The 11,641-nt window shown below is 54.5% G+C and overlaps 1 protein-coding gene across 2 annotated transcripts in view; it reads right to left on the reverse strand.

Moving 5' to 3' along the window:
* The window catches only part of COL5A3 (collagen type V alpha 3 chain), a 46,102-nt gene extending 34,753 nt beyond the window's left edge, over positions 1-11,349 (reverse strand). Inside the window, exons 1-8 of one of the 2 annotated variants that reach the window (XM_069589225.1) lie at positions 11,063-11,349; positions 7,131-7,289; positions 6,858-7,047; positions 6,626-6,782; positions 4,995-5,099; positions 4,516-4,668; positions 1,760-1,873; positions 1,508-1,654 (exon numbers count right to left, since the gene is read on the reverse strand). In XM_069589225.1, the coding sequence (XP_069445326.1) occupies positions 1,508-1,654; positions 1,760-1,873; positions 4,516-4,668; positions 4,995-5,099; positions 6,626-6,782; positions 6,858-7,047; positions 7,131-7,289; positions 11,063-11,150 (1,113 nt within the window). In that variant the 5' untranslated portion in view covers positions 11,151-11,349. Of the gene's footprint in view, positions 1-1,507; positions 1,655-1,759; positions 1,874-4,515; positions 4,669-4,994; positions 5,100-6,625; positions 6,783-6,857; positions 7,048-7,130; positions 7,293-11,062 lie in introns of both variants that reach the window. The other variant, XM_069589224.1, reaches the window with a different exon arrangement.
* Between the last annotated feature and the right edge of the window lie 292 nt (positions 11,350-11,641).

The raw sequence follows: 11,641 nt of genomic DNA on the forward strand, positions 1-11,641 counted from the left end.
GTGAGCCTGGAACTCAGACACAAAACTCTCAGCTAACTGACTTCACACTAAACACACACACAGACACTCATGCATACACAGAGTCCATTCTCTGAGCTGCCTCTGTTGTTCTTCCTTCAACCAATATGTTTCGAGCAGCTCAGCTTCCAGTTTTGAGCTGGCTGTGCTGCAGCAAGGTGGAGACCATGAACTCTGGGACATGCTGTGGGACCTTAATCCTGGAACTGCCTCTCACTTATTCAACTTATTCAAGTCCTGCAGACTCACCTGCAAAGTTCATGGGTCAAAGCCTACCCTATACATCCCATGGGAGGATGAAGAAGTTAAAACAATGCTTAGTACACCACAAGCACTCAGGCTAAGATGGTTAGGATTATTCACTTTCTTCCCTGTCCAACATCAAGGCTTGGTTGAATAGAAAGGGGTAACCTGGATGAGAGTGGGGGCGGGGGCCTTCCCTATATGTGGTATTTTTCTAGACAATCTCCTCCAATCCCTGGACTAAAGATAGAATCTCTCTGCTAATGAGTTCTAAGTCTTTATCTCTAGTCTAGACCACCCCTTGAGCTCCAGAATTTTCTAACCAATCACTTGCACGGACAACCAAATAAAGGTTGCCAATTTGTCACTGTTGTTTAGTCGCTCAGTCAAGTACGACTCTCTGGGACCCCATGGACTGAAGCCCCCACCAGGCGCCTCTGTCCATGGGATTTTCCAGGCCAGAATACGGGAGAGGGTTGTCATTTCCTTCTCCAGGGGATCTTCCCAACCCAGTGATCGAATTAGCGTCTCCTGCACTGGCAGGCGGGTTCTTTACCACTGAGCCACCAGGCAAGCCCAGTTGCCAATTTAGCACATCCAAAATAAGATCACTGACCCTTTCCACCTGCTCCTCCCTCATTCCCCATCTTACTCAGTGGTGCCACCATGCATCTACCCAGTCATCTCAGCATCCTTCTTCACCTTCAGCAGCAAGAGCAAAATGGGGCATGGTTCAAATCAGTCCACTCCTGTCTATCCGCTCCCCCACCCCTTCCCTCCCCTCACCACCACCACTCTCATCCAGGTCACCACTTTCTATTTTGCATGTGTGTGTATATTAATTGCTCAGACATGTCCTACTCTTTGCGTCCCCGTGGACTGTAACAGGCCAGGCTCTTCTGTCCGCAGGATTCTCCTTTTGCATAGACCGCTAGTTTCCCTGGCTCCCCCTACAGTCCATAGGCTGTTCCGCACCAGAGAGAGCTTTGAAAACTTCCAAGTCATGTTTCCTCTCCAGGGGCTTCTCATCATGCCTAGACTAAAAGCCAAATGAATCACTCTACCCACAGAGCCATTCATTAGCACAATGCCTGTCACATTAGCACAGTATCTGTAGATAAATATTTGTCAACTGCACTGGGGTGGTGGGAAGGCATTCTAGGCCAGAGCAAAGAAAGCAAAAAAGAGGATGTGGCCAAGTGTGGCTCCAGGAAGGAGTCCCTGCACCTAAGCCACCCAGACTCACAGGAAAGATCTGGAATTCAGTATTCCATGACTGTTCTGCTGCCCGGAAGAGGGGGCCCATGGTGGGACCATCTTCTTCTTCATCTTCTCTGGCTAACTCAGTCTCCAGGGTCTCCAGTTCAATTCCATTGTCAGGGTCCAGGCCCTCCTGAGGACATTGGAACAGACCAAAGTTTGCCCCTGACCTCTTCATCGTCTGCCACCGCCACCACCCCAGGACCTTCCCTCCCAGCCCAGTCCACTTCCCACCAACCTCTAGGATGGTGCCATTGCTACCAAAGGTCACAGCTGTGGTGATGACCAAAGGCGTGGATGTCGGAGACAGAGGTGGTTCTGGTGTCTCTGTCTTGGGGATGTCAGTGGAGGTCTGGAGGAAGGACAGAGAGAGAGTATCAGGTCTGGGGCCAGGACAATCAAGGTGGAAGGGAGTTCCTTCCCTTGTGGTCCAGCGGCTAAGATTCTGCACTCACAATGCAGGGGGCCCAGATTCAATCCCTGGTCAGAGAACTAGATCCCACATGCTGCAACTAAGAAAGATCCCACATGCCACAGCTAAGACAGTGAAAGTGTTAGTCACTCAACTGTGTCCAACTCTTTGCGATCCCATGGACTGTAGCCCGTCAGGCTCCCCTGTCCATGGGATTCTCCAAGCAAGAATACTGGAGTGGTTTGACATTTCCTTCTCCAGGGGAACTTCCCAACCCAGGGATCAAACCTGGGTGTCCCACATTCTGGGCATATTCTTTACCCTCTGAGCCACCAGGGAAGCCCAAGACAAGGTGAAAAGGGAAGATACTTTAAAAAAAAAAAAAAAGGCAAAAGGGAGGTGAAGGAAGAGACAGACCCTGTCTCTCAGAGCACTCAGTCCAGGGAGGGGGACAGAGGAGGATTCTCAAAAAACATCAGAGGAGTATAGGCCACCCGCAGGCCTATGGAGGCGAAAGTGTACTGGCTGGATGAGGACAGCCAGCAGGGGGAGCCCTCGTGTGTGGAGGCCAGACGGGGCTGGCCAGGGCTGGGAGGCACAGCAGGACTGGATCCAAAGCCCAGTGGTCAAGGTCAATGTCCAGCACTCAGGGCCAGACTCCCAGAAGCCTAGCTCATGTGTCCGTTCCCAAGGCAGAGCTCAGCGGTCAGCCAGCCAGGCTGCAGTCAGAGGGGGAGTTCGAGCTCCTGCTGGCCCAGACAGCTGCAAAGGAACTGGGTCAGGGTGCAAAGCGGGTGGTGGGGACCCAGGTGAAGGGTTGGCACTGAGGAAGGGGCTGAGGAAGGGTAGAATAGTCCTGGCATCTCTGTTCTAGGCTGAAGTGCTAACCTCTTTCTCCACACTGATGCTGAGAACAGATGTAATGCAACCAGTGACCCTCCAAACAGGGACCCCAACAAAGGGCACCTATCAGGGACACCTACACAGTGGCCCTGCCAACTGATGACCACCATCACTGGCCCCCAATTATTCCTACAGTCATGATCCACTGCACGCATGCATGCTAAGTCGCTTCAGTCGTATCCGACTCTTTCTGGCCCCATGGACTATAGCCTACCAGGCTCGCCTGTCCATGGGATCCTCCAAGCAAGAATACTGGAGCGGGTTGCCGTTTCCTCCTCCAGGGGACCTTCCCAACCCAGGGATCAAATCTGCATCTCCTGCCTTGGTAGGTGGGTTCTTTACCACTAGCTCCACCTGGGAAGCCCAATTTAGTGACCCTCCAATTAATAACCTGTGATCAGTGACCCCCATTAAGAATCCTAACCAATGACTAACCAAAACACCTCCTAATAATCTATCATTGATCTTCCACCAGGTATTCCTATAACCAGTCACCTATCACTGGCCCCCCAATTAATGACTTCCATCAATGACCCCAACCAGTTACTCCTTCAGTCAGTGACCTCCCCAACCAATGACCCTCCACAAGAAGTACCAACCAGTGACCCCCTAACCAATGAATCCTCTTAGCCAGTGATCTTCCAACAACGAATACCCACAAGTGAACTCAACTAGTGCTCTCCAACCAATGACCCCCAGACGGTAATTTCATTAACCAATGGCCCATCAATGACTTCCCAACTAATTGCCCATCAGGGACTCCCAAATTAACTATGTCATCCATGATACCCCCAAAATCACTCCCCAACTAGTGATTCCAACTGGTGACTGCACTAGTGCTTTCTAATCAATGGTTCCCCACTGGCGCCTTCCCCAATTAGTGATCCTCAACAATGACACTCCCCCACCATTAGGCCTAAACTAGTGACACCAATAACACCAACAGTGGCCTCCATCAATGGCTTCCAAGAATGAACTCCAATTAGAAACCCCCAAACATCAACCTTAATAAATATCTCCCTACAGTAACCCATCTCAACCAGTAACCTCTGTCAGGGAGTCCAAATAGTGTGCCCCTAATTGCCATGGTTGTTGTTCAGTCACCAAGTCACATCCAACTCTTTGGAATCCCATGGATGTTAGAAGACCAGGCAACTCCATCCTCCATTATCTCCTGGAGTTTGCTCAAATTCACATTCCATTGAGTCAGTGATGCTATCTAATCATCTCATCCTCTGCCATCCCCTTCTCCTATTGCCTTCAGTCTTTCCCACCATTAGGGTCTTTTCCAATGAGTCCCCCCCCGCCTAGTGAGTGACCCTTCACTGAATAACCCCAACCAGTCAACGCCAAACAATGACAAACCAACAAACCCATCACTGAACCTAGCCAGTGGCTCTTCTTAAAGAGCAGCCTTCACAAGAACCCTGCTAATAACAATGTACTCATCTGGGTGTGCCCCCTCCCTCCAGCACCCCCACCCCCAGAACTGGAGGTTGGGAGGAAGATATGAGAGAGCTCCTAAGACAGGATCAGCACCCCCTCCAACAGTGACTGGTCAGCCGAGAGAAGTCAAAAGTCAGGGATTGGAGACCAGAGGGGGAGACCCTGGATGAGGCAAAAGGGATCAGTGCAGATCAGAGGCCAGAAGCAGGGCAGTCAAAGGGCAGACCCCTTACCTGGTTGTCCAGGGGCCCAGGAGGCGGACTCGCAGCCAAAGCTTCCTTGAGCTTCTTCTTCCTGCCCTTCCCCTTACGACCTCGCCCTTTCTTCTTCCCTTTTCCTTTCCCCTTCCGCCTAGGGGGAGGGGTTTCTGGCTCCCCCTGAGGGGCCTGGGGAGAGGATTCCAATCAGACCCAGAGTCCCTGAGTGGAAGCTCCATCACTCAGATCACTGGAGGTCATGCTGGCAAATGGGCCACTGGCCCTGTGTTTTAAAGCCAGGGCTCGCTCAGCACTGGGAACAGGGGTCAAGGTCAATATACGATCTGGGGCCAAGGGTCAGTTATGTGACTGGAAGTCAAAGTCACTCATGCCTAGGAATGGTTTGAGGGCGGGGGTCACTGAGCCCCACGGACAGGGCTCGGAATTCACTTATTCCTGAGACCTGGGGCCAGCGATGTCTGAGCCGGTGACTGCAGGACAAGCCCCGTACTCACCCTGGTGACTGTAGGATCCAGGTCATCACAGCCAGGAAGGTACCGCTCACATGCCTGGAAGGCGGCCTGGGGATCTGGGCTTATCACCAGCTCCTGGACATCTCCCTGGGAAGAGAGTGGGGGTTGGCGAAGGGGTCCACAGGCTGACCCCAATTCCCATTCCAAGCATCAAGGTCTCATGTTTTTCCACTCAAATCACCACTACTAAGTATAAGGAAGGGATAGCCCCACCACAGCCCCAGAAATCCCTCTGCACCCCAAAACTGAGAGCAGGAAGATTCCATCAGGCTAATGCCAAACCACAAGCCACACCCCAAAAACATCTGTCCCATCAGAGGCACATTTGTTCCTTTTTTTCTCAGGCACATGGTGACACCTACTGTGAGTCAGGTGCCCTTCAAAGTACCAGGGACAAGAAGGGAAACAGAAACTTTCCCAGTGGTCCACTGGTTAAAAATCTGCCAGTGCAGGGGACATGGGTTCGATCCCTAGTCCAAAAAGATGCCACGCGCTGCAGTGAAGCGAAATCCATGCATCACAACTATTAAAGCCCACGTGCCCTGGAGCCCGTGTTCCCCAACAAGAAAAGTCACCACAAGGGAAAGCCCACGCACTACAACCAGAGAGTAGCCACAGCAGCAACGAAGACCCAGCACAGCTGTAACAATAGACATTTTCTTTTTTAGAAAAAGAAGGAAACCAGATGATGAGTTCCCTGGATTTTTATGACACGCACGACAATCACTTCATTGAAAACACATCTGTCACAGAGCCTCATGACACCTTGCCCTGCTGGCAACACACACCATCACAACAGCCAGTGTGGTCACGCATCACAGTCTTATCCTCCCACCATAAGCCAAGTAGGTATGTGCATGCTAAGTCGCTTCAGTCGTGTCCAACTCTTTGTGACGCCATGGACTATAGCCCGATAAGCTCTTCTGTCCATGGGATTCTCCAAGCAAAGATACTGGAGTGGGTTGCCATTTCCTCCTCCAGGGGATCTTCTCGACCCAGGGGTCAAACCCACGTTTCTCTTGTCTCCTGCATTGCCAGGCAGGTTCTTTACTACGAGTGCCACCTGGGAAGCCTAAGCCTAGTATGCACCATCACAAATGATTGATTCGTGGTTCTACAGTCTCACAGCACACAACAAAGATGCATTAGAAAGGGCTCCCTTCTCTCAGCTTCCTGGTGCTGAATTGAAGCTGGATACTTCCCTTCTCCGATCTCTTCTCCGGATTCAGGCTGCAGACAAACCTTCCTTCAGCCCTCTGCCTCAGTTTCCCCATCACTGAAGTGAAGTGAAGTGAAAGTCACTCAGTCGTATCTGACTCTTTGCAATCCCATGCCCTATACAGTCCATGGAATTCTCCAGGCCAGAATACTGGAGTGGGCAGCCTTTTCTCCAGCAGATCTTCCTAACCCAGGGATAGAACCCAGGTCTCCCACATTGCAGGTGGATTATTTACCAGCTGAGACACAAGGAAAGCCCAAGAATAGTGAAGTGGGTGGCCTATCCCCTCTTCAGGGGATCTTCCTGACCCAGGAATCGAACCAGGGTCTTCTGCATTGCAGGCGGATTCTTTACCAACTGAGCTATGAGGGAAGCCCAATCCCTGAAAGGCTACCTCAAAAGTCTCCTCGCCAAGGTCCTGGGTCCCTAGCACAGTGAGTCCCGCTGTACTGATGAATCGAGGTCCCTGAGCCAACACGGGGAGCTGAGGTTCACAATCAGCCACCAGGGTCACCATCCCACCGTCCACACTGACTGCCACACGGTGCCACCTGCAAGAGCACAGTCTCAGAGGAGGGGCGCCCCTCACCCACCCTCCCGGGATCCCCCACCCTCCCCATATTCACCTGCCATCCGTGAGGTTGACCTGCTGGGGGAGGGGGCTGAAGGAGTCACCTAGGAGGTCCAGAGCTGGCCCCAAGGCCAAGCCCAGCTGCCGGACGCCACCCTCATCATAGATGGACAGAAGGACAGAACGGTTGGTTGGCTGGCCCCGCAGGGTGATCAGGATGGAGAAGTTCTCAGGAAAGTGCCCATCTGGGAGGACAGAGGGAAGGGGGCAGTTCGTGTTGTGACCCCAGCTCCCAGGATGACCCAGAGCCCCTCTGGCCCCGACTCACCTTGGAAGAGCTCTTGCGTGGGGACACCAAGTGTGCTGGTCTTGCCCACCCGGAATGCTCGGTCACCCTCCGGGGCCCTCTGGGGGCAGAGGCCGGGGCCCTCAGGGATCCCAGCCTGGCCCCCCCGCATGCCCAGCGCCTTCAGCACATCCACAGGATCTGCTAGAGAAAGAAGGTGGGTTGCGGGGCAGTTAGAACAAGCCCAGGATTCTGTGCGATCAGCTTCAGTTTGGAGGACTCAGCATCCCCAACTGTGTTTATGGGTCGGGGGAAGGAGCAGGCCTGGGACCTGTGATCCCCTCACCCCTCCACAGCTGTTCCGGCCTCATCAGCCTGTTGACTCCTGTTTTTTTCCCCTCGGTTTTTGGTGAGAAGAAAAAAAAAAAGCTGACCTAGTTCTGGGATGAATCAAAGCTTCCTGGCCTGAGCCCCAGAGCCAGGCGGTCCCCCTCTCCACACTCCCCCGCACCAGCTCCCTGGGGCTGCTTCCCAGGCCTGAAGCCCCCTTGCCAGGGGAAACCCGCTTAGAGAGGAGGGGCTCCTTTTGTATGTTCTTCCCACCTCTTCCCTTGGCTCCACTCCCTCTGACCTCCTCCCTCTGACCACCCTCGTCCATGACTTCCTCTGACAGCCTTCACCCATGACTTCCTCCCTCTGACCACCACCTCTCCTGGCTTCTCCCTCTGACCACCATCACCCAGGACTTCCTGTCTTTGACCACTGCCATGTTGGATCTCTTCCCTCTGACCACACTTTATCTGATCCCCACTGATTTCTGGCCATGCCCTCTGACCTTCCTCTGCCTGACCCTGACCATCTCCTTCTGACTACCCCCTGACCTCTTTCCTCTGCCTATCCCAGTCTCTTTCAACCCATGACCTCCCCATTTTATCACCCTCTCTGAACTTCTCCTCTGACCACCTCTCCCTGATAACCTCCTGACTTCCTCCCTCTGACCCTCTCCCTCTCATCCCAGCAAAGAAAGAGACTGGTCCAATCAGATCTTAACCCAGGCTGTCCTACCAGCCCCACCCGGCGCAGCCTGGCCAGTGCTAAGTAGAACCACATGGCTTGGGCAAGGGTGGGCGGGGTCCTCCCCTGGGCCCAAAGCCCCTGCCTGACCCCCCTCCCCTCAGCAGACTGTCCCACTGACCCCCTGACCCAGCCTCTTGGCAGGAGCCAGATTCTGCCGAATCTGCCATGACCTCACCCTGGGGGCGGCTCGGCTGAGCTCACCATTGGGGAGCCAGGGTGAGGGGCCAGACTCGGGGGAGATCGGGGCTCAGATGTGGGCTTCCCATCTCCACTCCTCCTGGGTCAGATCCCGCGTTCACCAGACTACAGAGCCCTGTTCTAGCCTCAGCTCTCTCTTGCCCCAAACTTCTGCTATTTTTCCTCTCTCCCCCTCCCTGCCTTCTCCGCAGCCCACTCTCTGTGTCCAGCTCTGAATCAGTCCCTCTCCCTCTCTTTTGCTAACTCTCGCTTGCTCGCTCGCACTCTCTAGCTCTCTCTGTCTCTGCCTCTTGGTACTTCCCTGGTTCTCACATCTGTTTTTCTCTGCATGCCTCTCTCTATCTCTACATGCAGATTACTCTCCCCATCTCTCTCTCTCTTTCTCTCTCTCTCTCTATCCATACCCACTCCCCAACAACTCTGCTGTTTCCACCAGCCCCATCTTTAATTGCCTGAATTGCCTGTTCTATGGCTGGGCTGTCATTAAGAGGTATTTGGGTTACAGCCCCCTGGGGCTAAGATCTGGACTCCCAGGCTCTCCTGACCACAAGGGTCACTCCTGGGTGGAATAATCAGCCCAGCTACCCTCTCTCCAGGCTGGAGCCCCAGGGAGGGCTGAGATTCATGATTCCACCCAGCGTGGCTCTCCCAGGCTCTCTTTTCACCCAGACTCAGAAGGATCTCCCCTCGACCAACTGCTCAATCACATTTTAAAAGCCTTCCCCATCACCTAACCCAAATGTCTCCTACTTCAATCTGAGTTGCTTCTGTCATGGCCTTTCAGAAACTAACTGCCCTTTCTTTTCATAGCTGGCTTGGTGACAAGGAAATACACAAGAGGCATTGAGTTCTGCCTGCAGGGCCAGGAGGTGGGGGTCTGTCAAGCACCCAGCTTGCCCTTCTCCCCACAGACTCTCCCCCGTGCTGGTTAGGACCCCAGGGAGATGCTGGGTGGGGTCTAGGATCTGGAGGGAGGCAGGCAGGGATCAGGCTGGGACAAGGCTGGGACCCCTCAGATGTGTAGGGGAGCTTCTATATGAATGTGCAAATATGTGTACGTGCTATAATGTATGTGGGTGAGGCTGTGCAAGCATGTGTATGACTCTATACGATCCAGGGACTAGCTGAGCGTGTGCTTTGCGGTGTGTCTATGTCTGTGAATATTCGGCCTATGATGGAGTGTTTAGGTGCAGTTCTTTACTTGTTCTGGCATCCCAGCAGTGAGTCAGAGGTTCTGCAGGTGATTCAGGGAAATCTGTGATTGTTATAGCTCAGACTTGAGCGAGATACAGGCGTGAGGTTATCTGTAAGACTGCGGCCAAGTCAGCAAGTGGGTGACTGGTTGAGAATATTTACTGCTTTGTGTAGATGCCAGTGGGAGAACGTGTGAGAGTTTGAAAGTGTAGGCGGGTGACAAAAGCTGTGGCCATGTGGCGGATGGCTGATGGGGTGGCCTGGGCGTGGGCATCAGGTGTTTAACATTCTTGGTGTCCCAAGGGCCTTATATTCGAAATGCATCCCTGAGATCGCACGACTGTGTGGATGTGAGCATAGGAACGGGGCATAGGCTAATATGGGATCATCTGAGTGAGCAGGGACCTCTCTGAACTGCTGAGAAAGTTGGAGGGGCCAGGGTGCTCGGGTGGGAGTGGGCTGCGTCTGAGTTCACCTTAGTGGAGGATTACCGGGAGGGCCTGACTTGGGGTATCTTAGACCAGGGAAGCCCCCTTAATCACACTTGAAGAACCACGACCTTCCCAAAGCCCTGGGGGCCCCCCGACCCAGAACCCTGAGGGGAGGGGCGTGGCGTCCGGCCAGAACCGCACAGCTGGGCGTGCGTCAGCGCTGACTCATCCGTCCGGCGGCCCCCGGGACCCCCTGGGGGGCCCTGAGAAATTCCCCGGGAAAAACACCCGAGGCTTGCTCAGCTTGGGGTAGCAACTTCCACTCCCCCCACCACCCGGCCCGCACTCCGCCCCTCCCTTCCCTGAACCCCGCCCCGTCTCGCCCCTCCCCAGGGCCCTCCCGAGGCCCTGTCCATGGTGCTGATCCCGGCTCTGGGGAGCGCGGGGTGGGGGAGGGGGGCAGGTATGGGGGGGAAAGGAGGTGGGAGCGCGCTAACTGGGATCAAAGGAGGAAGAGGAAGAATAAGGTGAAGCCATTTGGGGAGCCGCCAAGGGAGCTCTGAATCCCAGGTCAACCCTCTACAATCCCCACCTACCATCCCCCTTAGAATGAGCCTCATGGGCAGTTATTTACCTATGTATCCCCCAAGTCACAACCACAGCCCTCATAGCGTCACCCAGAGACACACAATCACACGCATAACACACGCGGTTGTTTTTAAAAATCAGCCCCACACACAGACACACCCTCGCGATACAACTCAATCACAGATTCTCCCAGGGATTATCCCATCGCCCATATCCATACAATCGTCAACTCCCACTCCGAGCACACACATAAGCTCACGGCTGCGCACGCACACATACCTATAAATTGCATGCATTCCCATGCATACACCACGAAACAGGGTCACAGGTTTCCATGCCCCCCCAAACTGTCACACCCGCAAACCGCCCAGAGTCAAACACTAGCGCCCCACGCAACGTGCACACCCGCATTCCCCACTCCGCGGCGTCTTTGGGAGCCTCGCTGGACCCTGCACTCCAGGTCCTATTTCCCCTCTCCCAGCTCACCGGCCTGCGTCCGGGGCAGAAGCTGCAGAGAGGCCAGGAGCAGGCAGAGGCCGGCCCGCGGCTGGCCCGGGCCCCGGCGACTCCCCATCCCGGCGGGGCCCACACTCAAGGCGGGGGACCAGCCCGGGCGGCTGCGGGGCGCGGCGTCTCCTAGGGCTCGGTGCAGTCCCTCCGCGGCCGACTCCACTCGGGATCCGCAGGAGACTGCCCGAGACCCCGCCCTGGCCTCGCCCTGCGCTCCAGCGCCCGGCCAGGCGGAGCTCAAGGGAGGGGGGGCAGCTGACAGCTGGTGTGGGGAATTGGGAAAGTTTGTGCTGAGCGCTGATTGGCCAGCTAAGGGTGGAGCCCTGAGCCGGGAGCTGGGCCCTTTTTGCCCCACCCCACAGTAGCGGAGAGTGAAAGAGCCAGCTTAAAACTAAATATTATTTAAAAAACTAAGATCATGGCACTTGGCCCCATGACTGCAGCCATGAAATCAGAAGACGACTGCTTCTTGGCAGGAAAGCAATGACAAACCTAGACAGTGTGGTGAAAAATAGAGACATTACTTTGCCGACAAAGGTCCGTACAGTCAAGGCT

The sequence above is a fragment of the Ovis canadensis genome, chromosome 5 (assembly GCF_042477335.2).
Source record: "Ovis canadensis isolate MfBH-ARS-UI-01 breed Bighorn chromosome 5, ARS-UI_OviCan_v2, whole genome shotgun sequence".
NCBI lineage: Eukaryota > Metazoa > Chordata > Mammalia > Artiodactyla > Bovidae > Ovis > Ovis canadensis.